The sequence below is a fragment of the Staurois parvus genome, unplaced genomic scaffold, assembly GCF_062004578.1.
Source record: "Staurois parvus isolate SC_StPar_1 unplaced genomic scaffold, SC_StPar_1.0 ptg000453l, whole genome shotgun sequence".
Lineage (NCBI taxonomy): Eukaryota > Metazoa > Chordata > Amphibia > Anura > Ranidae > Staurois > Staurois parvus.
The window spans coordinates 1,064,703-1,090,992 of record NW_028318249.1 but is presented as its reverse complement, the minus strand read 5'-3'; the positions used below and the strand labels follow the sequence as shown (position 1 = coordinate 1,090,992).

The following is a 26,290-nucleotide window of genomic DNA, read 5'->3' as shown; positions in this document are numbered from 1 at the left end:
AACTAAAAACTGTAAAAATAAAAAATATTGAGATAAATAATGAAATTAAAGGAAAAAAAATTAAAGGAAAACAAATTAAAGCGTCCTCCCATGCTTACTCGCAAAGGTGAACGCACGCAGCGGTCTCACACACATACAGTTGTGGCCAAAATTATTCAACCCCCACTGAAATTGAGTGTTTTGGCCAGTTTGACATTGCTTTTGATCATTCAGTCATCTTGCTTACATTTACATTAAAGAGGCACTTGTAGGTCAGACAAATATAACATAACAGTTATAATGAAATAACCACAAATGTCTTTTCTGTGCTCACAGCATTATCAGTTTTATTCAACCCCCAAGTGACATTCAATCTTAGTACTTAGTACAGCATCCTTTTACAGTTATAACAGCTTTTAAACGTGAAGCATAGCTTGACACAAGTGTCTTGCAGCGATCTACGGGTATCTTCGCCCATTCTTCATGGGCAAAGGCCTCCAGTTCAGTCACATTCTTAGGCTTGCGCACTGCAACTGCTTTCTTTAAGTCCCACCAGAGGTTCTCAATCGGATTTAAGTCTGGTGACTGCGATGGCCACTCCAAAATGTTCCAGCCTTTCCTCTGCAACCATGCTCTAGTGGACTTGGAGGTATGCTTGGGATCATTGTCCTGTTGAAAGGTCCAACGTCTCCCAAGCCTCAGGTGTGTGACGGACTGCATCACGTTTCCATCCAATATCTCCTGGTACTGAAGAGAATTCATGGTACCTTGCACACGCTGAAGCTTCCCTGTACCTGCAGAAGCAAAACAGCCCCAAAGCATGATTGACCCTCCACCATGCTTCACAGTAGGCAAGGTGTTCTTTTCATCATAGGCCTTGTTCTTCCTCCTCCAAACATAGCGTTGATCCATGGGCCCAAACAGTTCTAATTTTGTTTCATCAGTCCACAGAACACTATCCCACAACTTTTGTGGTTTGTCCACATGGCTTTTGGCATACTGCAGTCGACTCTTCTTATTCTTTGGAGACAGCAAGGGGGTACGCCTGGGAGTTCTGGCACGGAGGCCTTCATTACGCAGTGTGCGTCTTATTGTCTGGGCTGAAACTTCTGTACCCACATCTGACAAATCTTTTCTCAGTTCCTCAGCAGTCACACGGGGACTTCTCTCCACTCTACGCTTCAGGTAGCGCACAGCAGTCGAAGTCAGCATCTTCTTTCTGCCACGACCAGGTAGCGTTTCAACAGTGCCCTTTGCCTTGAATTTGCGAATGATGCTTCCTAAGGTGTCTCTTGGTATGTTTAACATCTTTGCAATCTTCTTATAGCCATTGCCCTTCCTGTGAAGAGAAATCACCTCTTCTCTTGTCTTCCTGGACCATTCTCTTGCCTTCACCATGTTTGTAACCACACCAGTAAATGTCTAGAAGGAGCTGAGTATCACAGTCATTTTAAAGCTGCCTAATTGGTGCTTATTATGCTTGATTGCTGCTCGGTGACATCCACAGGTGTTTTCAATACCTGATGGAAAGCACCTGTATGAACCTCTGTTCTTCAGAGTGGTAGTCTTTAAGGGGTTGAATAATTGTGGCAATGAAGAAACCACATAAGAACCATTTACTACTGTATTACATAAACAATTGATGTCATTTTAGTTGCATTTGGGTAGTTACAACGTCCTTGTAGGATTTGATTCTGAATACAATTCCAAATGTACACTATAGTCCCTAAACCCCTTTACAGCATTGGGGGTTGAATAATTTTGGCCACAACTGTATGTAAACAGTGATCACACCATACATGTGAGGTATCACCGCAAACATCAGAGCGAAAGAAATAATTGAGATTTCCTGTGTAACTGTAAACTGGTAACCCGTGCAGGCTTTTATAACATCATCTATGGATAATTTAAAGTACCGTAGTTTATCGCCATTCCACGAACATCGCAAAATTTAAAGCATGACATGTTTTGTATCTATTTACTCAGTGTAACATCATCTCATATACAGTTGCAAGAAAAAGTATGTGAACCCCTTGGAATTACATGAAGTTTTGCATGAATTGGGCATAAAATGTGCTCTGAACGTCATCTAAGTCACAACAATAGAAGAACACAGTCTGCTGAACATAATACTACACAAACATTAGATGTTGCCATGGTTTAATTGCACATAACATGTAAACATTCACAGTGCAGGGAGGAAAAAGTATGTGAACCTTTGGACTTAATAACTGGTTGACCCTCTTTTGGCAGCAATAACCTCAACCAAACGTTTCCTGTAGTTGCAGATCAGACCTGCACAACGATCTGGAGTCATTTTGGACCACTCCTCTTCACAAAACTGTTTCAGTGTAGCAATATTCTTGGGATGTCTGGTGTGAATCGCTCTCTTAAGGTCATGCCACAGCATTTCAATCGGGTTGAGGTCAGGACTCTGACTGGGCCACTCCAGAAGGCGTATTCTGTGCTGTTGCAGCCATTGTTTTGTTGAATTACTTGTATGCTTTGGGTCATTGTCCTGTTGCATCACCCATCCTCTGCGGAGCTTCAGTTGGCGGACAGATGGTCGTACGTTTTCCTGCAAAATGTCTTGATAAACTCTGGAATTCATATTCCCATCAATGACAACAATCCGTCCAGGCCCTGAGGCAGCAAAGCAGCCCCAAACCATGATGCTCCCTCCGCCATGTTTCACAGTGGGGATGAGGTTTTGATGTTGGTGTGCTGTGCCTTTTTTTCTCCACACATAGTGTTGTGTGTTCCTCCCAAACAACTCAATCTTGATTTCATCTGTCCACAGTATATTTTGCCAGTAGTGCTGTGGAACATCCAGGTGCTCTTTTGCAAACTTCAAACGTGCTGCAATATTCTTTTTGGACAGCAATGGCTTCCTCCGTGGTGTCCTCCCATGTACTCCATTCTTGTTTAATGTTTTCCTTATTGTAGATGTGTCAACAAAAATGTTAGCATGTGCCAGAGATTTCTGTAGGTCTTTAGCTGACACTCTGGGATTCTTCTTTACCTCATGCAGCATTCTGCGCTGTGCTCTTGCAGTCATTTTTACAGGACGACAACGCCTAGGGAGAGTAGCAGCAGTGCTAAACTTTCTCCATTTGTAGACAGTCTGTCTTACCATGGACACAAGAACATCAAGGCTTTTGGAGATACTTTTGTAACTCTTTTCAGCTTCATGCAAGTCAACAATTCTTGATTGTAGGTCTTCTGAGAGCTCTTTTCTGTGAGGCATGGTTCACATCAGACAGAGCTTCTTGAAACCAGTAAACCCAAAACAGGTGTGTGTTTTTTAAGGGCAGGACAGCTGTCAGCAACACATCCAATATCATCACACTGATTGGAGTCAAGGTTGGCTCACTCCTGGCTCCAATTAGCTCTGGGAGAAGTCATTAAGCTAGGGCCTCACATACTTTTTCCTCCCTGCACTGTGAATGTTTACATGTTATGTGCAATTAAACCATGGCAACATCTAATTTTTGTGTAGTATTATGTTCAGCAGACTGTGTTCTTCTATTGTTGTGACTTAGATGACGTTCAGAGCACATTTTATGCCTAATTCATGCAAAACTCCACGTAATCCCAAGGGGTTCACATACTTTTTCTTGCAGCTGTACTTTACCAAAAAATGGGTATTCTAATGTGTTTGTGTGCACTAAAATTGATAAAAGTTTACTTTTTTTTTAAATAAAATTTGCGTTTGAGAACCCGCTGCACAACTACCATGTGACATAATAAAAATGCAACACCCATCATTTTATTCCGTAGGGCCTTTGCTTCTAAAATATATAACTGCTGCTGCATCATTTTTTCACTTTGATTTTCGTGGTGTCTTTGAATTCAGTCCTCTGTAGGTCGATCATTTTCATTTCCATCAAACGATGGGGCATCCTTACGTTCCTAACACATTACCCCGTCCATATCAGTATAGAGATCCAGCTGGAGATTTTTCCCGACTGAGATCTGATGTGTTTTCACAGTGTTCCTTTCATTTTTTTGTTGTGATCCAATGCTTTCTATTTTTAAAAAAGGCACTGTTTACATCCTTGTAAACCGTAAGTGATGTGTACTTATTGCTTACTTTTTCCTATATCATAGAGTCAGACAGAGCGGTTTCCGACTTGGTCTACCTCTATGATCAGCCTGCGGACGTGGCGGCTGGTCGATTGGGTGTCCTGGATTGGACAGGGGGGCCTGCCAGTTACAGAAGGACCACAGAACAGTCCCCCCTGTACTGGAGTAGGCCCCCCATCAATTTTCCACACTGGCAAAAAGCACTAGTATCAACTGGTGGGAGAAGTGTTCAGGCAGCTTGTGATTGGCTCCTGTGGTTGAGCAAATCTTCCCCAGATTTAAAGAGGCACGCACCACTGGTACTGGAGAGGATGCTGGATTAACCCATAAGGGCCCGCACCCCCTCCCCTGACTTCTCCATTAAGATTAATAACACAATCATCAATCCCTCCCCTCATGCCAGGGTACTAGGTGTAATCCTAGACTCCCATCCGTCCTTTCAGCCCCAAATCCAATCGCTGTCCAAATCTTGTAGACTTCACGTCCGCAACATCTCCAAGATACGCCGTTCCTAACCTCGGAAACTACTAAGCAACTCATTCACTCTCTTGTTATCTCTCGCCTTGACTATTGTAACTCCCTCCTCATTGGCTGACTGAATCGCAGGCTATCCCCTCTTCACTCTATCATGAATGTTGCTGCCAGAATCATCCATCTTACTAACCGTTCTGTATCTGCCACCCCTCTCTGCCAATCCCTCCACTGGCCTCCATTCAGTGTCCTCCACCCCTCTCTGCCAATCCCTCCACTGGCTCCCAGTTGCCCAACGGATAAAATTCAAAACATTAACACTGACATAAAAAGCCGTTCATAACACTGCCCCAAATTACATCACCGACCTTGTCTCTAAATATCACCCAAACCGTACTCTCCACTCCTCGCAAGACCTCCTACTCTCTAGCTCCCTTGTCTCCTCCTCCCATGCTCGTCTCCAGGACTTCTCCAGAGCTTCCCCCATCCTCTGGAACGTTCTACCCCAATCTATCAGACTATCACCTACTCTGCTCACTTTTCGGCGATCTCTGAAAACCTCTCTCTTCAGGGAAGCCTATCCTGCCCTCAGCTAATAATGGAATCTTCTATTCCTTCTACCAGTCCATCCCCCACAGTTATTACCTTTTGTACCACTAGCCCCTCCCTGTTAGATTGTAAGCTCCCAGGATTAGGCCCTCCTAACCCTCTTGTATTGAACTGTATTGTTGCTGTATTGTCTCCCGTTATATTGTAAAGCGCTGAGCAAACTGTTGGCGCTATATAAATCCTGTATAATAATCTCTTAGATTGTAAGCTCCCAGGATCAGGCCCTCCTATCCCTCTTGTATTGAACTGTATTGTTGCTGTATTGTCTCCCGTTATAGTGTAAAGCGCTGAGCAAACTGTTGGCGCTATATAAATCCTGTATTATAATAATAAGCTGTTTTACTACCCCTGCACCCAGATGTGACAGAATTGTTAGCAATGCCTGTATACACCAGAGTTTTGGTGAGTGCGCACCCATAAGAAGTGGTGGATAATTTTTAAAGACACATGCACCATTGCACCTTTGGCACAGGCTTTATCGTTTGGTCAATTCCTGTTGAAATTCTCAGTTATTTATTTATACCCTTTTGAATACATATGATAATTATAGACTTTTTATCTCCACTTATTGCACCATATCACTTTAATATTAATTATTATAGATTTTGAATTACCATATATTGATTGATTGACATCATACGGAGATTATAGTTATTTATTCATTGCACATTGCACAGTTTTGCACGTATAGCACTTTATACGTACTGTGCACCTTCCATATACATATATAGATAATTACATACTTTGTGAAAGCGCTGCACTCTTCAGTTTTGTGATTACGTTACCAGGGATTGTTACCCATACCCTTTTAGTGCTAGCGGCTATCTGGTATAGTTATTATATAAATATCCTATGTGTATGCGCTCGCTTATACTTTTTTGAAATGATCGCATATATAGCACCATGGCAACTGCAAGTCAAACAGAGGCTAAGCTGGCTGGTAAAGATAGGAGGGTTTAGTTTCACTTTAATACATCAATAAATGTTATATTTAAAGGGACTCTAGGCTACTCTAATAATTTGGACTACTGAACACCTTCCCTTCCCATCTACATAACATGGGTGGGGGGTTCTGTAGTTCACAGGAAAAGACCTGGAAAGCCTAAATACATAGTTTGAGATTCCAGTTCAGAGCACAGGGAGTCACAGGCCCACTGGCGGGATCATTGAGAATGCTCTGTACTTGCAGGGAATGTTCCTGCATACTGCAGCCCCTTCATCTAAGGGCTGGTAAGCTGCAGCATATGACAATTATTTTCTTGGGTTACTCTACAGTTTACCTTCTCCTCATTATAAAATTATATTCATCGTTCCCGCTAGAACATCTTGTTCTTCACATTACAGAAAAAAAAATTGATTTTGAGACCAACCCAGTAAAGCCCATTAAATTGCCGCCATCATGTCTACTGGGAGCAGCAGGAGACCATTTCTTATCAACATTGCACTTGTAGAACGCTCATCAATCACCATTTCCTCCTGACTGCGCTGTGCTTTAAATTCCCACCACTCCCAAGAATCACACATTATTACCTGTGAATGATTTAATGGACAATTACTGTTCTCTGCCAGTTATTGTATAATGACATTTAACACCAGAACATTACAGAGAGCTATAACCTTCTACAAATCTAAATACCTGTACAGAAACCTCAGCTAGGTGCCACCTTTCTCCATCTCCTGCTTGAAAAAAAATAAAGTGTCAGAATATAAAGCAGGATTCCGGCCTTCCCTTCAGTCTTGCACAGTTGTACCGGCTCCTCTCCTGTACTGTCCTCTTCTGTACTTATTCTGATTTCAGTGCACACTGTGAGCTTTTCACAATGTGCATCAGAAGCTACAGCAAGTCAGACCCTGCTTCATTTTCTGGCTGAAGGACCTCCAGCATCATGTTATGCTTTCCTCCCTAGCTTGATCTTGCCCCACCCCTTTCATTGGTTGAATTTCAGTTCTTTCAGTCATGAAGCTCTGCATCACATGTGGGTGTTACCTACATGCAAATACAGCCCACCTAGGAACTCCCATTTTACCAGACTGACATCCACACATTAACCTCCCTAGCGGTTTGATTATGTCCATATTTCTGTGCTCAGTGGTACATTTTTTTTCATGGAAATATGTATTTTTTTATTGTAGGCTGTAATTTTTAGGAATAACTCACTGAAATCTGTCCGAACAAGAGTCTAGTAAACATCCCGGATAGGATAAAATTTGAAACACGAAATCATAAATTATAATTTAATAAATAATCATAAAAAATAATAATATAATAATAAATTTAATTCAATAATATCAAATCAAAAACAATTAAATTGAAATATAGCGCCAAGTTCGCACATCAAGTCGCAAAATCGTTTTGAGTGTCTGATGACGAATTTCCCCACGAATCATTATCACTCAATTCTGCAAGTGGTTCTAATTTACTATCACTGTTCTCTAGCTGGTCTAAAACCACTTTTGACCTAAAGGGACGCTTTTTGGACGCCATGGACGTTTCTCAGATTCCAGGCAGAAAGAACAGTAAAAATGCAGGCAGGGCACAGGACAAAGCACTCGGGACAAAATGTATGTGAAATGGTTTGATACAGTAATGTTTTACTATGTGATTTTAGTGTATTTAGTGAATGTCACTTATTGTCATTTTCAAATTTCCCGCCAGTTCCGTCCCCGTACGTCCCGACACTCGCAGGGGACAGAACCCAGATGACAGATGCCGGCATCCGCCGGATTACATTGCCGGGGACACTGCAGGAGAGACATCGCGGGAGCGCAGGACACGGTAAGTGAAGAACAGATGCCGGAGCAGCACCGCATGGTAAGCCCGAGTGTAGCTCGGGATTACCGCTTTTGGTACTGAAACTTTACCCCGAGCTACACTCGGGAATACCGTCAGGGAGGCTAAGAAATTTTAAACAATTTCTCCCAAGAGCCAGTCAGCTGCTTTCATCAGGGCTGATGGCTCCTGACAGGAGTACTGAGGTAGGGTGTTGTGATGTTTTCATAAATGTGTTTACAGCACCTTGCCGGCTCCTCCCACCAGCCTGCATTGCATAGAGAAGTACAGAGACCCAGTGATGACATTACAGGGACTACAACAAGATATGTAATGAAAATGGATAGATTTTACTTATAAATTATTGTGTTAATAAGAGGAGAAAGGAGGAACCAGGGAAGACAAAATCTAACCAGATTAAACATCACCTTTGAAAACATAAAGACAAAATAAACATGAAATTATGTGTTTCATATGTTGTTTTGCTGTTTTTCAGCACACGCCTCGCTAAGCTGCCTGGATGGGTGTCAAAGGATGGGAATACACAACTGGAGAAGGTATCTATAATGAGTAAAGTTGTAGCATTATCCAACCTCTTCTCGCCCGTAGGATGTCATATGACATCTGGTTGAAGTGGTTATACCGAGATCATACCTGCAGGCATCATACTGGTATCAACATTTTCTGCTGACGGTTGCTTGTGATGCAGAAGTGATTCGAGTGACTGAACAGCCACTCAATCACTTCTGTGGATGGTGGAAGGGCATGAGACTAAGCACACACACACACCCCTACACATCCACCCACGCACCACTGCCGTTCCTGGGCTGTCCTGTCCAATTGCAGAGCCTGGGACCATTGCAGCGGTGGCACTACAGAGAGAGAGAGAGGAAGTGACGTTCCTCCCTCTCTGTGAAACTGGAAGCAATGAGGATTTCGCCATTTTCGTATCTGGCTCTTTGTTTACCGTTAGAGGGCCAGGTAAGCAGTCGATCAGACTGATCTGTGTCTGATCAGTTGCATTGGAGATCAGAGGAGAGAATTGGGGACTAACAGACCCCAAATCTCTCCATAAAGTGGACCTGTCCCAGCCCATGCTTTCACAAGGGATGGTGTTCATCCTCTGTGACAACAATAACGTTTAAAAAAAAAAAGAAAAAAAAATTTTGGAAGTTAGAGTAGTCTTGATTGTAGTGTTTAGAGTAGAGTGTAGCTATTATATAAGTAGCACGTTTTCTGGGAGTGCTCTTTTGCTCAGGACCTGTTGAGGGCCCTGGAACCTGAACTCAAGGACTTTGTGCCACAGACAGCCATCACACACTTTGGGGTGTTGAATGGACTTTTCTGTGGAACTTTTACCCTGGAGGACATTGACAGCGCCTGGCGGGTGCTGTGTTGTTTTAAGGACTCTTTATGGTGCGCCAGGAAGCGCCTCCTCCACCAGCGGGAGAGGATGTCCATTGAGGACTGCCGCAGACTGATTCTCAGTCTGCTCAGAGACTATACCTTGATGGACTTTAAGGAGGAAGAGGACGTCTGAAGATCTCCCCTTCCCCCTACTCCCCCTTGCGTGTCTTTGTCCCTTCAATAAAGCTTCGGGCCTGTGTCCCCTTCCCCCCCCCCCCCCCCCCCCACACACCCCATGCTTATTGTAAACTGTACTAATCATATCTTGCATGATTATGGGAAATGTTTTCCAAGCACGCTACGGTCTCGGGGTAAGCGACGTTATGCATGACGTGATGGTCTGGGGATTCGTTCGCCACGCACATCACGTCAGGCATCATACCGCTGAGTGAATGTATTTATTGTATGCCTGGAACTATATTGCAATGTGGTGTATTATGCGCTGCGTCGCAGTATAGGGTGAGATGTACCCTGATTACGAGTATCGTGTTTTTTTATACTTCTGTAAATAAAGTATATTTTTCAATCAAAAATAAGTAAAGTATATCAGAAGTAGTAGTTCAGTATAGTCATAGACGTGTTGATAGAAGTCTAGATCAGAAGTGTCATAGAAGAAGTGTAGAAGTGTTTTTTTCCCTGAGATGTATGGCATTTTTATACCATACAATCCTTTGTATCAAGGGACCCTCCCAACAGGCTTGTTGATTGGCCGGTCGAGAAGTGTGCGTACCTAGAGATATTTCTCACTTGTCCACTGGGGACAGTCGGGTATCAAAAAAAATTGGTGGTCTTAACGATGACTGATACTTTGATTGAAACAAAATGTCTTTAGGTATCAAATATATACAGTATTTTCTGGCGTATAAGACTACTTTTTATACTTAAAAATATACCCCAATAATTGGGGGTCGTCTTATACACGGGGTATAAAATGTGAACCTTGAGTTTGTTTGGGTCAAGCTGGCTGGATGTGTGGTAATACTGTACATACAGTATACCGTGCTGAGCCAAGCTGGCTCAAAACAAATGTCCCTATGACAGATTAATCTGTCAGCCCGCTGGATGTGCGGTGAGCCAAGCGGTTTCAAAACCTACTGTAATCAGCCCGCTGGATGCGTGTATGTACGGTAGCTGCGGCTACATACAGTATACACTGGGCCAATCACGGATATTGAAGGATTTTAAGTACCGGTAAGTCACAACCATTTCAATTAAAAAATCTGATGTTTTTAAATGGTGTTGCCTCGGAAGGGGGGTAGTCTTATACAGGGAGTATAGCCCAAAACCTATGTTTTAACTGGAAAATTAGGGGTCGTCTTATACACCCAGTCGCCTTATACGCCGGAAAATACGGTATGTCCTATTCAAGTATAGTTGATTTTACTACTAACTCTTGGATAAGGACCATAGAAAGATATAAATAATTCGGTTTCTCATTTTCCTGATGTTTAAACTGTATTGGAATAGCTGATTTCTTTTGGAAATGTACAATTTACCCCAATTCACAAATCATTTTATTTTCATTATTTCAAACTTAGTTGAGTGGGATGCAATACCTAACCTTCTCAAAGATATTTTCCCTTGATAAAAAGTGTTGGTAATATGCCTTTTGATAATGTCACTGTGGGTAGATATATCAAGTTTTTTTATTTTCAATGACCCAGCTCTCACCGCAAAGTTCACATGATCGGATAAAAACCTTTATTTACCTGCCCTATTGTGTAGGAATTAGGGTAAATAGACTGGACTGGAGTTAAAACTCAGTATTCAATAGCATATTGTCACATTTCAAGACGTTTGTTTGTTCATCACACTTTCCAAGGTTTTGTGTGAGCTCTCAGACAATCAGGTTTGGTTACTCTATTGTCACTTCCCGCCCTCATATATGCTCACCTGCAGACCTCCAGATAGTGGTGTTTGACTCTCATTGTCTCTTAAACAAGTCTCTTCCACTCATTGTTTAGTATAACTTTTCTGGAAGGTCACTTGAAATTAACTGAGGATGTTAACCCATGACAGTCAGCCAGGATTCTCAATTTTGGGATAATATTTTTCTTAATAAACAGTCCCCAAAAGTCATTACAGGTATCGTCGTGACTGTCAGAGCGAGAATAATAATTTTCCTGTGTAACTCTAAACTGGTATCCTGTAAGGGTTTTAAAGTGTCGCCTATGGAGATTTTGTAGGTACCGTAGTTTGGGACCGTTCCCTGGACATACGGAATTTTAAAGCATGATGTGTTTGGTTATCTATTTACTCGGTGTAACATCATCTTTTATGTTTTAACAAAAACTTAGGTATCGTGTAGTGTTTGTGTGAAATAAAATTAATTTAAATGTATTTTTCCTAACAAAAATTGCATTTGAAAAACCGCAGGGCAAATACTGTGTGACATAAAAAATTGCAACACCCGTCATTTTCTTCTCTAGGGCCTCTGCCAAAGAAAAAAATATATAATGTAATAAATGTATATATTTATACATACATTCTCCGGCCACATTATTAGGTACAACTTGCTAGTGCCAAGAAATATCCCCCACACCATTACACCACCAGCCTGAACCATTGATACAAGGTAGGATGGATCTGTGCTTTCATGTTCACGCCAAATTCTGACCCTACCATCTGAATGTCGCATCAACCAGTCTGCCCATTCTCCTCTGACACCCAAAAATGTATATAGATATTGCTAAAGAGGCACTAACTTATAGAAAGCAGCCTCACAAGGACACCAACTACAGCATATTGTGAATAGATGTAAAAAAACAACCTTTTATTACATACAGATTACATATAAAAATGTAATCACCATCATAAGGCAAATATACCTGAATTTTCCCAAACCACTTTTAAAATAGAGGCTGACAACGTTGTCACCTCGATATTTCCTTATTTGAGCCCGGCTGTCACGCGCTACAGTCATACCCACATGCATATCACTCAGTACTGAGTATTGAATCAGCACAACTTGCTTTCAATACCACAGAATCGTACCACAGGAAACACTCCAGTACAAGCCGAGTTTATTATTATTATTATTATTATACAGGATTTATATTGTGCCAACAGTTTGCTCAGCACTTTATACAATTGTCATCTCATATGAGATATCAGGTACTTCGAAATTGATCTTCCCTGTGGAATACTGAAAGCCAGTAAAGGCAAACACTTAGATGCATCAAGGGAAGATGTTAAACGACAGTGCTTCCTATACTAATGGTGCACATGGCAGCAGAGATGCTAATAAAATATCCAAAAGGAGACCGGATCCAAAAAAAGATTAATTGCCTCATAACGCATATACAGGTGAAACTCGAAAAATTAGAATATCGTGCAAAAGTTCATTTATTTCAGTAATGTAACTTAAAAGGTGAAACTAATATATGAGATAGACTTATTACATGCAAAGCAAGATAGTTCAAGCCGTGATTTGTCATCATTGTGATGAATATGGCTTACAGCTCATGAAAACCTCAAATCCACAATCTCAGAAAATGAGAATATTACATGCAATCAATAAAACAAGGATTGTACATAGAACAATATCAGACCTCTGAAAAGTAGAAGCATGCATATGTACTCAGTACTTGGTTTGGGCCCCTTTTGCAGCAATTACTGCCTCAATGCGGCGTGGCATGGAAGCTATCAGCCTGTGGCACTGCTGAGGTGTTATGGAAGACCAGGATGCTTCAATAGCGGCCTTCAGCTCTTCTGCATTGTTCGGTCTCATGTCTCTCATCTTTCTCTTGGCAATGCCCCATAGATTCTCTATGGGGTTCAGGTCAGGCGAGTTTGCTGGCCAATCAAGCACAGTAATCCCATGGTCATTGAACCAGGTTTTGGTGCTTTTGGCAGTGTGGGCAGGTGCCAAGTCCTGCTGGAAAATGAAGTCAGCATCCCCATAAAGCTCGTCTGCGGAAGGAAGCATGAAGTGCTCCAAAATCTCCTGGTAGATGGCTGCGTTGACCCTGGACTTAATGAAGCACAGTGGACCAACACCAGTAGATGACATGGCTCCCCAAATCAACACAGACTGGAAACTTCACACTGGACTTCAAGCATCTTGCAGTGTGTGCCTCTCCATTCTTCCTCCATACTCGGGGTCCTTGGTTTCCAAACAAGATGCAAAAGTTGCTCTCATCAGAAAAGAGGACTTTGGACCACTGAGCAACAGACCAGGTCTGTTTTTCTTTAGCCCAGGTAAGACGCTTCTGACATTGTTTGTTGTTCAGAAGTGGCTTGACAAGAGGAATACGACATTTGAAGCCCATGTCCAGGATCTGTCCATGTGTGGTGGCTGTTGATGCACTGACTCCAGCCTCACTCCACTCCTTGTGAAAGTCCCCAACACTTTTGAATGGCCTTTTCCTGACAATCCTCTCCAGGCTGCGGTCATCCCTGCTGCTTGTGCACCTTTTTCTTCCACACTTTTCCCTTCCACATAACTTTCTATTAATGTGCTTTGATACAGCACTTTGGGAACATCCAACTTCTTTTGCAATTACCTTTTGAGGCTTTCCCTCCTTATGGAGGGTGTCAATGATGGTTTTCTGCACAACTGTCAGGTCAGCAGTCTTTCCCATGATTGTGATTCCTACTGAACCAGACTGAGAGACCATTTAAAGGCTCAGGAACCCTTTGCAGGTGTTATGGCTTAATTAGTTGATTAGAGTGGGACACTTTGAGCCGAGAATATTGCACCTTTTCACAATATTCTCATTTTCTGAGATTGTGGATTTGGGGTTTTCATGAGCTGTAAGCCATAATCACCACAATTATGACAAATCACGGCTTGAACTATCTTGCTTTGCATGTAATGAGTCTATCTCATATATTAGTTTCACCTTTTAAGTTGCATTACTGAAATAAATGAACTTTTGCACAATATTATAATTTTTCGAGTTTCACCTGTAAGTACTCATTCAAAGGCAGATCATTAATGCACCACTATGGTTAGTCCCCATCTGGATCAATCAGCATTGCACCGTGTATAGGCTATTGTTTTGAAACTTTGGCCGGAGACAAATGAGCAGCTTAGGTAGCAGATGACATAGAGTAGACCAGCGGCATGCATGCGTGGGGAGAACAAAGCCATAGTAACGTCTGTATTCAAACGTTCCAAATGCCCATGGTACTTATCCTTTGCGTATAAAGTTTCTCATGCTGTAATTGTAGATGTTCGGATGGTGACCAGTAAAATCTGTTCGTGTTAATGCACAAGGCTGTGACCTAGCAATACACTTTTATTTTGCAGGAGCTGAAGGAGTGTTCTGGCCGGGTGTTTGTGGATTCCGTACCGGAATTTTGTCTACCAGAGGTAAGGCAGATATAGAACATAAATCCTCTTAAAGCAAACCTGTTCTCAATTTAAAATTAGTAAATTAGGAGCAGGAAACAAAAGCAGCACCTAGGAAGAAATAACACTCCACCGTTGGTGGTGTAATCACTTGGGTTCCTGAGTTTTGCCCCCCCAGTCTTACTTTAGGTGTATACATTAACCGCCTCCCGCCCGCCCGCCATATAGTGTAATGACAGGCGCAAGGCGGTTATTTCGTTCTGGGAGGACGTCATATGACGTCTTCCCACTCTAACCGCGCATGCGTGGCTCCAGGGGTGCGCAGCGCGGCGATCGGTGGTGCACTGTGTCCCTCGGACACAGCGGATCACCGATCGATAAAAAGAGCCGAAGATGTTGGCTCGGTCATGTGATCAGCTGTGTCCAATCACAGCTGATCACATGTAAATAGGGAAATGCCAGTTATCGGCATTTCTCTCCCCACGAGCTGTCACGCTGACAGCTCGAGAGGAGAGCCGGTAATCTGCATTCCTCGGAGGGGACATGTGCACTGATCATTAGGGCACTGATGATCAGTGTGCCCTGATGATCAGTGTGGCCCCAGAAGTGCCACCTGTCATTGCCCATCAATGCCACCTATCAGTGCCACATATCGGTGCCTACCAGTGCACATCAATGCCACATATCAGTGCCCATCTGAGCTGCCTTTCAGTGTCACCTATCAGTGCCACCTATCAATGCCAGTCAGTGCCGCCTATCAGTGTTCATCAGTGCCGCCTAACAGTGCCAGTCAGTGCCGCCTAACAGTGCCAGTCAATGCTGCCTATCAGTGTGCATCAGTGCAGCCTATCAGTGCCCATCACTGCAGCCTCATTGTGCACATCAGTGAAGGACAAAAATCACTTATTTACAAAATTTTATAACCAAATTTTTGGTTTGTTTAGCAAAAAATAAAAAACCCAGCGGTAATTAAATACCATCAAAAGAAAGCTCTATATATCTCAAAAAAATGATAAAAATTTAATATGGGTACAGTGTTGCATGACCGCGCAATTGTCATTCAAAGTGCGACAGCGCTGAAAACTGGCCTGGGCAGGAATGGGGTATAAGTGCCCTGTAGGCAAGCGGTTAATAAGCTGTCCCATTGATGAATAGTAAAAGGTGGGAGCAGGGAGAAGAGAGCAGGCCAAGCTCGATCTGAGGAATTGGAAGTGGATGTAAAGGCTTTTTACCTTCATGCATTATACAGTCAGGTCCATAAATATTGGGACATCGACACAATTCTAACATGTTTGGCTCTATACGCCACCACAATGGATTTGAAATTAAACAAACAAGATGCGCTTTAACTGCAGACTGTCAGCTTTAATTTGAGGGTATTCACATCCAAATCAGGTGAACGGTGTAGGAATTACAACAGTTTGCATATGTGCCTCCCACTTGTTAAGGGACCAAAAGTAATGGGACAGAATAATAATCATAAATAAAACTTTCACTTTTTAATACTTGGTTGCAAATCCTTTGCAGTCAATTACAGCCTGAAGTCTGGAACGCATAGACATCACCAGACATTGGGTTTCATCCCTGGTGATGCTCTGCCAGGCCTCTACTGCAACTGTCTTCAGTTCCTGCTTGTTCTTGGGGCATTTTCCCTTCAGTTTTGTCTTCAGCAAGTGAAATGCATGCTCAATCGGATTAAGGTCAGGTGATTGACTTGGCCATTGCATAACATTCCACTTCTTTCCCTTAAAAAACTCTTTGGTTGCTTTTGCAGTATGCTTTGGGTCATTGTCCATCTGCACTGTGAAGCAGAATTCATCCTGCTGCTTTTGTCAGCAGTCACATCATCAATAAATACAAGAGAACCAGTTCCATTGGCAGCCATACATGCCCACGCCATGACACTACCACCACCATGCTTCACTGATGAGGTGGTATGCTTAGGATCATGAGCAGTTCCTTTCCTTCTCCATACTCTTCTCTTCCCATCACTCTGGTACAAGTTGATGTCGGTCTCATCTGTCTATAGGATGTTGTTCCAGAACTGTGAAGGCTTTTTTAGATGTCGTTTGGCAAACTCTAATCTGGCCTTCCTGTTTTTGAGGCTCACCAATGGTTTACATCTTGTGGTGAACCCTCTGTATTCACTCTGGTGAAGTCTTCTCTTGATTGTTGACTTTGACACACATACACCTACCTCCTGGAGAGTGTTCTTGATCTGGCCAACTGTTGTGAAGGGTGTTTTCTTCACCAGGGAAAGAATTCTTCGGTCATCCACCACAGTTGTTTTCCGTGGTCTTCCGGGTCTTTTGGTGTTGCTGAGCTCACCGGTGCGTTCCTTCTTTTTAAGAATGTTCCAAACAGTTGTTTTGGCCACGCCTAATGTTTTTGCTATGTCTCTGATGGGTTTGTTTTGTTTTTTCAGCCTAATGATGGCTTGCTTCACTGATAGTGACAGCTCTTTGGATCTCATCTTAAGAGTTGACAGCAACAGATTCCAAATGCAAATAGCACACTTGAAATGAACTCTGGACCTTTTATCTGCTCATTGTAATTGGGATAATGAGGGAATAACACACACCCGACCATGGAACAGCTGAGAAGCCAATTGTCCCATTACTTTTGGTCCCTTAACAAGTGGGAGGCACATATGCAAACTGTTGTAATTCCTACACCGTTCACCTGATTTGGATGTAAATACCCTCAAATTAAAGCTGACAGTCTGTAGTAAAGCACATTTTGTTTGTTTCATTTCAAATCCATTGTGGTGGTGTATAGAGCCAAAAATATTAGAATTGTGTCGATGTCCCAATATGTATGGACCTGACTGTATGTATGAAGGTGAAAAACCTTGTGTGCAGCAGCCCCCCCTAATACTTCCCTGAGCCCCATTGCGATCCAGTGATATATATGAGATCCTTGGCTTTCCAGGGACTCTCCCTCCTCCTTAGCTGAGACAGCAGTTGAAGCCAGTTTTAGTAAATCTCCCCCCGTGTCTTCTATGGAGTAAGCCTTGGACTGGGGACTGAGGCAGTATACCTGTACAGGTTGTGGTGAGAAGGGGCAAAAGGAATCAAAAGTCCCTCCATCTGAATCAATGTGTAGCATAGTAAGGTCTTCTTGGAAGTACTTGTTATATTTACACCAGGTTCCTGATAGCAGATAGTTGCTTGCCCCCTACTCCACCTAAAACTGAGGAATACATTTGAGGGGGGGGGAGCTTTTTAATTTGTGCATGGCGATGTAATTTTTTTGTTACTGATGGGAAATGCAGGCACTGAAGCAATTTGTTTGCTTTATTAGTTGTGTATATAGGTGTAGCTAGTGCGATCAAATAAATTACATATTCTCCAACAGAAATGTCTGCTCCAAACTGTTTGGTTGGGATAAGATGAGATGTGGCTGACTTTGGGGGTGGGCTGGGGGAGCGTCTGAGACATGTGGAATTTAATTTGCTGCTCTTTACTTTTCAGACGCAGCTCATAGATCTGTCTACTGTAGATGTGATCCTAATCTCTAACTATCATTGTATGATGGCACTGCCATACATCACCGAGCACACGGGATTCACCGGCACCGTCTACGCCACCGAGCCCACTGTGCAGATCGGCAGGTAAACCCACAGGAGAGAACAATTATTTTTATTATGTTTTTTTTTTTAATCTGTTGATTTTTTCCATACATTTATTTCTGTTTTTTAACCCCTTCATACCTAAGGGTAAAACAAATCTAAATGCCTAAGCAGAATTTTGCAACTTTGGCCTGTGTTAGTAAAACCGTACATATCATCACAACTACTTTGTACATCCAGGTGAATTATACTGCGGTTGTTTCAGGACAAATTGGGCTTTCATTTGGTGATAAATGGTAATGGATAGCTCCTGATTTTTTTTTTATTATTATCAAAGGAAAACTGGCCCAAAATAGTAAAAAAAAATATTTTTTTTATTTAGCTGTGTGTTTCTTGTTACTACCATAACCTACCACCAAAGAACAACCCAAAATAAATTCTCCAGCTCTTGACGATCGCAGCGATACCATATATGTGTATGTTATTTGTTGTTTGTACCCATAGTACCACCCAGAAACAATAGTGCGCATTTTGTTTTTACCTAAAACACACTGATACCAATTTTTTTTTTTTAAACCTTGACCTTTGACCCTGACCCAAACAATAACCCTGGCACTGAACTAGATCAAACCTTGATCTAGGTATTTTTTCTTTATTTTTTTAATAACTATTTATTTATTTTACAAACTTTTTTTTTCTCTCTATGCCAGGAGTTTGAGAGATACAATTTATCTCTCTTCTCCATTCATAGAGAGAGAAAAAAACAAGGGGGCCTGGCTGCAGTGACTGATCACTGTGATAGCCAATCAGAGGCTATCACAGCGATCATGTGACCCGGAATTGGGAGTCCCGGGTCCCGATCATTATAACGTAGTTCTCAGTGACACCGCGGTCTTTGTGCTGGGAGCACGCAGTGCGACGCGCTCCCAGCACAAAGACAGGTACGCAAATATGCGGCCTCACGGAAAAAAGCCCAGTTCTGTGAGGCCGCATATTTGTGTGCTGTTGGCGTCAAGGGGTTAAGGTCTAACTTTTTATTTTTTTAGTTTTGGATAGAGTGGAGGTGGATTAGATTGCTTGTCAGGTTTTTATTGCTGTCAGTGACCCTGTTAAGGAGATTCATCCTCTATATTTGTCCTTTTTTACCATTCTCATTGAAAGTGAAAGAAAATCCCACATTTCGGTTGTCCCCAGAAAAGTAATAGAGGGGGAAATCTTCCAATTGGGACACTAGTGCTGGTGATCTGGGGGTCTCCAAGGAGTTCCCTTAAAGGATAAATTCACCTTTGGAAACATGTTACATGTTCCATCAGTTCTTATGGAGGATGCAATGAACTACCATGGCGCTGTGGAACACGGTGGTAGTTCATTGAGTCTTCCTGTCAGTACATCCTGTACAGTCAAGCAGATATACTGACAGGTCTGTAGGAGACCTGCATGGCACCAGTGATTTGCTGATCGCTAGTGCAATGCTTTCCAGGCTCCTGCAACAAAAAATAATAAATGCACATTTTTTTTACCTGCAAAAAAGGTGCAATTTATTTTTGTCAAAAGGTGAACTTACCCTTTAAAGCAGAGTTCCAGTGAAAATAAAAACAAATAAAAGTCAGCAGCTACAGAAACAAGCTCCACATTAGCTCCTACTGCTGTTTTTGGTCTGTTCTCCCAGGGATTGTAGGTGGGAAGGAAGAATCAGAGAGGATGTTTGTATCTTAGTTGACCCCCTCCCTTTCCCTGGAGGCTGGCGATTGGATGCTAGGATATGTAGTTTTCTGAAGGCCATTCAGGGGAAGTGGTGATGTCTTGTGGTCTTTCCTTGTTGTGACATTTGAACTCAGAAAGGGTTCCAGTGCATGATGGGTCCCACTGGTCTAGTTGAGATGGAGTTACACAAGCTCCAAATTATGTCTTCCTGCTGTTTTTGCCTGTTGTTTTTCTCGGACATGAGGATAGGGAGGAGAAATTGTGAAGGATGTATGTACCTCCCTAGAGCAAGGGTGGGCAACTGCGGCCCATCAGCTGTTGAAGTGGAACTACATATCCCACAAAGCATTGCAAGATGATAGGCACAAGTTTGACTCGCAGAGGCTGATGGGAAGACTGACAGTTACTCCCAGAGGTAGAGGTATGGTGGGACTGTAGTTTTGCAACAGCTGGTCGCAGCTGCACACCCTTGCCCTAGAGACTGGGGAATGAATACCAGGATATGTAGTTTCCTGAAGGCCAACCATTACTGATGCCTTGTGATCCTTCCTAGTTGGCCATGACCTTTGCTTTAAAAAAGGGTTCCAGTGGATGGTGGGCCTTGACTAGTGAAGTAAACAAAAGGTATTGGATCCACACTTTTTTCCTTTTGATGTGGTCTGTGATCATTGGAAACATAAGATTTTGTTTATATTTAGCTTTCTGTTTTGACTTGCCATCATAGTAGATGTAAACCCAGTCACTAAATTCTCATATAAGCGTAAGGCCTCATGCACACAGGACGTTTTAAAAATGCTCCTCGTATTGGCAGCAGGGTTTTGGCAGAAAAAACGCCTGACGCTTGTCAAAGTGTCTAACGCTTTTACAAGTGTTGAGGTATGTTTACAGGCTTCAAGCGCTTGGGTGTTAATTGTCCAGAATTAAATTTATTCTGGCCATTGAAATTTAATTAATGCTCAAGCTTTAAATACGCCTGGTGTTAACATGCGTTTAGACACGTCAAGTGTTTTTCTGATGAAATTCTGCTGTTCCTGGACACAATGACCCTGGGGGTTTTTTTCCTCCTGGTATACGCTACTGCGACGTAAAGCTTCTAAAAGTCTGTGTTTGTGGACTCATAGCAGACATGGTTGGCCGTTTTGGAAGCAATAAAAAAAAACCGCCTGATTCCCCTAAAAGTGGCTGCAAAAACGTCCTGTGTGCATGAGGCCTTAAAGGATACCTTTACCTTTTGACCAAAAATAATGCACATATTTTGCAGGTAAAAAAAAAAGTACATTTATTATTTTTGGTTGCAGAAGCCTGTAAAGCATTGCATCAGCGATCAGCAGTGCACTGTGGTAGTTGATTGAGAACTACAAGCTGACAGTTGCGAAGTCTGTTGGGACTTGTAGTACATTCATTCACAGACTACTGTTAATGAATGACACGCCTGTGTGGGCGGAGCCCCGTACAGCCGCTTTGTTTTGTAAAGGTGACAGCTAGTGGGGGGGGGGAATGAGTTTGAGCAATGGCTGCAGCAGTGGGGACGTTACATGTACCCCCCCCCCTAAAAACAGGTGAAACATGTAACATATTCCCAAAGGAGAACTTTTAACATCTTGAGATAATTTCAAAAGTACAGCCCTGGACAAAATTTTTGAGAATGACACATATATTAATATACCTGCAAGGAAACACGTGCAGTTATCATTGCTTTATACACAAAGGGAATCACAGACAAGGATATTGCTACCAAGACTGCACCTAAATCAACCATTTATTGGATCATTAAGAACATCAAGGAGAGAGCTTCAATTGTTGTGAAGAAGGCTTCAGGGCACCCAAGGAAGTTCAGCAAGTGCCAGGACCGCCTCCTAAAGCTGATTCAGCTGCGGGATCGAGGCACCACCAGTGCAGGGCTTGCTCAGGAATGGCAGCAGGCAGGTGTAAGTGTATCTGCACGCTCAGTGAGGAGAAGACTTTTGGAGGATGGCCTGGTGTCAAGAGGGCAGAAAAGATGCCACTTTTTTCCTGGAAAAACATCAGGGACACACTGATATTCTGCATAGGGTACAGGGATTGGACTGCTGAGGACTGGGGTGAAGTCATTTTCTCTGATGAATCCTCTTTCTGATTGTTTGCATCCGGAGAAGAAAAGTTGAGTGCTACAATCATTCCTGTATCATGCCAATAGCAAAGCATCCTGAGACCATTCATGTGTGGGGTTGCTTCTCAGCCAAGGGAGTGGGCTCACTCACAATTTTGCCTAAGAACTTAGCCATGAATAAAGAATGGTACAAAAACTTCCTCCGAGAGCAACTTCTCCCAACCATCCAAGAACAGTTTGGTGATGAACAATGCCTTTTCCAGGATGAGGGAGCACCTTGCCATAAGGCAAAAGTGAAAACTAAGTGGCTTGGGGAACAAAACATCGAAATTTTGGGTCCATGGCCAGGAATCTCCCCAGACCTTAATCTCATTGAGAACTTGTGGTCAATCCTCAAGAGGCAGGTGAACAAAAAAACCCACAAATTATGACAAACTCCAAGCATTGATTATACAAGAATGGGCTGCCATCAGTCAGGATGTGGCCCATAAGTTGATTGACAGCATGCCCGGGCGAATTGCAGAGGTCTTGGAAAAAGAAGGGCGAACACTGCAAATATTGACTCTTTGCATAAACTTTAAAGTGATTCTAAAGGTTAATTTTTTTTTTGTTTTTGTAAAATAACAAACATGTCTATACTTACCTGCTGCGTGCAGTGGTTTTGCACAGAGCAGCCTGGATCCTCCTCTTCTCGTGTCCCCTGCAGGCTCTCCTGGCTCCTCCTGTGTGTTGGGTGCCCCCACAGCAAGCAAATTCACACACTGAGCAGCGGCTTGGCCCTGCCCCCTCTCTCTCCTCAGTGGCTGACTGGCTGTGATTGACGGCAGCGGGAGCCAATGGCTCCTGCTTGCTGTCTCAGCCAATGAGGAGGCAAAAACAGCTGAGGGTGGCATTCACATCTCTGGATCGCTCAGATAAGTATTGGGGGGGGATGGGGAAGTTGCTGCATGCAGGTTTTTTTACCTTCATGAAGGTAAAAAACCTTCAGCCCTTACAACCACTTTAATGTCATTATCAATAAAAGCCTTCGACACTTATGAAACACTTGTAATTATACTTCAGTATACCATAGTAACATCTGACAAAAAGATCTAAAAATACGGAATTAGCAGACTTTGTGAAAATGTAATATTTGTATAATTCTCAAAGAAACAATTGAGTACTGTCTGTGATACTTTTTTTATTTGCACTAACATACAATTTTGAGGACAAGCTTTTGGGGAATGTCCCCTTCTTCAAGGTCTAAGCATTCCCCGAAAGCTTGTCCTCAAAATTGTATGTTAGTGCAAATAAAAAAAGTATCACGGACAGTACTCAATTGTTTCTGTCGCAAATGCACTAATACGGCTACAATCAACTCAAACAAAATGTATAATTCTCAAAACCTTTGGCCAGGGCTGTACTTTAAAGCGGAGTTCCACTCACTCTAAAAAAACAGTCACTCACTTGTCCCACGATCCCGCGTTGCCCCTGCCGCAGCCCGTTGCACCGGCCGTCCTGTATTCTAGGCACCGGCATCTTCAGTGTGGGCACCCGGCTGTGACAGCTTGCGGCTTCACAGCCAGCGGCCCACTGCACATGCGCAAGTAGCACTGCTCTTCCTGAATGGCCCCATCGTCTTCTCGGACCTGTCACGTGTCACACAAGACTACGGGGAGGGGGGGGGGGGGGGAGGACAACTGCTTCCAATCGCCTAGGCCAGGGGTGGGCAACTGTGGCCCTCCAGCTGTTGGTGAAGTCCCATCATGCCTCTGCCTTTTGGGAGTCATGCTTGTAACTCAGTTTTGCAATGCCTCACGGGACTTGTAGTTCTACAACAGCTGGAGGGCCACAGTTGCCCACCCCTGGCCTAGGCGATCGCAGCGGAAGTGGGAGCGGGTACCTGTCAAATTCCAGTACTTGCTTCCCAAAGGTGCCAATCCTTAATGGGGAGCAAGGGACCAATCTTTAAAGCGGAACTTCCCCTTTTGGGTGGAACTCCGCTTTAAATGACAGCATAGGCCTGGTATCTGCTTAGACCTTCTACAGGGTACACACCTGTTAATGTCTGATATGGATAGATCAAAGATTTTGGTTACATAAAACCCCACCATTGTAAACTAATTTGTATTTGTGAAAGCCACAATGGATTAGTGTGATTTATTTAACAACCAAACACCCGTTAGTAACTCCTATAACCCTCAATAATGATTTTTTTTTGTTGTGTCCAAAGAGTGAAACATTTCCTGTCACCTGATATGGGTCCTTTATAACATTTTAATATAAAATATAATCACACTGATATAATGCTGACTGATTTTTTTGTAATTAATCTCCCCACTTCCTTCTATCCTGAACTCAGCGGCCAGACTCATCCACCTTACCAACCGCTCCGTATCCGCCACCCCCCCTCTGTCATTCCCTCCACTGGCTTCCGATTGCCCAACGTATAAAATTCAAACTACTAACACTGACATACAAAGCCATTCATAATACTGCCCCAAACTACCTCACCGACCTGATACCCAAATACCACCCAACACGCACTCTAACCTGTATAGTTAGCGCCCAGGGTTCTTGGCTACTGTTCTGTGACCCAGTCTGTTTACACTCCACATGTGGGTATACTTATATTGTAAAGCGCTGAGCAAACTGTTGGCGCTCTATAAATCCTGTATAATAATAATAATGCTGCAGCCCAGAGGAGGTTTTACACTATACCAGCGTTTCTCAACCTTTTTTCAATCAGGGCACCCTTTTATAAGTATGCAAATTCACAAGGCACCCCAGTCTAAAATGTAAAAAATGTACATATTGTTCATCAAGGGGAAACCTGAGCCTATGGCAATTTGGCCCAGTCTGTTTGTCTGCACTCCACTTGTTAGTACACTGCAGCCCAGAAGAGGTTTTACACTATACCAGCGTTTCTCAACCTTCTTTCAATCAGGGCACCCTTTTATAAGTATGCAAATTCACAAGGCACCCCAGTCTAAAATGTAAAAAATGTACATATTGTTCATCAAGGGGAAACCTGAGCCTGGGACAGTGCACACAACCACCTTGATGAAATTAACTGTACATCAATGGTCCCCTATCGCATTAGTGGTGCCCCTTCATATCAGAAGTTGCCCCCCTTGATATCGTGGCCCCCCTCTTTATATCAGAAGTCCATCAATAACATCCCATCACATTTTTTATTATTATTATACAGTATTTATAAAGCGCCAACAGTTCTCTCAGCGCTGTACATTACAATGGGGGACAATACATGAGATAGTACAATAACAATACAATGTGATACATGAGGGGATCGAGGGCCCTGCTCCTTGGAGCTTACAATCTAGGAGGGAGGGGATAGCGGTAAAGGAGGAAATGGCTGTGGGGGATGGAGTTGTAGGAAGAGTGGAGGAGGGCGGCAATTAGCAGGGGGTGGGGTAGGCTTCCCTGAAGAGATGGGTTTTCAGGGTGCGCCTAAAGGGGAGGAGAGTAGGTGATAGTCTGATGGATTGGGGTAGTGAGTTCCAGAGGATGGGCAATGCCCTGGAGAAGTCCCGGAGGCGGGCATGGGAGGAGACGAGGGAACTAGAGAGAAGGAGGTCTTGTGAGGAGCGTAGAGTGTGTGTAAGGTGGTACTTGGATATTAGGCCGGTGATGTAGTTTGGGGCAGTATTATGGACAGCTTTGTACGTCAGTGTTAGGATTTTGAATTTGATCCGTTGGGCAATCGGAAGCCAGTGGAGGGATTGGCAGAGGGGGTGGCGGAAACGGAGCGGTTGGAAAGGTGAATGAGTCTGGCTGCCGTATTCAGGATCGACTGAAGCGGGGATAGCCTGTGGTGGGGCAGGCCAGTGAGGAGGGAGTCGCAGTAATTGAGTCGTGATATGATGAGGGAGTGGATTAGCTGCTTGGTGGTTTCTGGGGTTAGGAACGGATTTTGGCGATGTTGCGGAGGTGGAGTCTGCATGAGTTTATGAGTGATTGGACTTGGGGCTGGAAGAATAGATTGGAGTAAAGTATGACACCAAGTACTCTGCCTGCATACATACATACATACATACATACTACATACATCATGTGAAATGTTGGTATATCCATACTGACCTACATTGTATATGGGTGAACGGGGTTTTAGCATCATTTTTCTCTGATTCTTGCATGTCTCTAGTTATAGCGTTCTTTCCAAAGCGTTGCCAGTCATAGTAGCAAAAACAATTCAATATTATCCGTGATACTTTTTTTATTTGCACTAACATCCAGATTTTCAGGACAAGCCTTCAAGGCATACTCTCTTCTTCAAGGTCCAGGCAGTACTAATGTTTAGTTTATTAC

The 26,290-nt window shown here is 43.0% G+C and overlaps 1 protein-coding gene across 2 annotated transcripts in view; it reads left to right on the top strand.

The window, feature by feature from the left end:
* Positions 1-26,290, top strand: part of INTS9 (integrator complex subunit 9) — an 80,446-nt gene that overhangs the window by 8,063 nt on the left and 46,093 nt on the right. The window contains exons 3-6 of one of the 2 annotated variants that reach the window (XM_089688744.1): positions 7,802-7,921; positions 8,412-8,472; positions 14,577-14,639; positions 18,092-18,231. In XM_089688744.1, coding sequence (XP_089544870.1) covers positions 7,802-7,921; positions 8,412-8,472; positions 14,577-14,639; positions 18,092-18,231 — 384 coding nt within the window. The remainder of the gene's footprint in view (positions 1-7,801; positions 7,922-8,411; positions 8,473-14,576; positions 14,640-18,091; positions 18,232-26,290) is intronic. The other variant, XM_089688745.1, reaches the window with a different exon arrangement.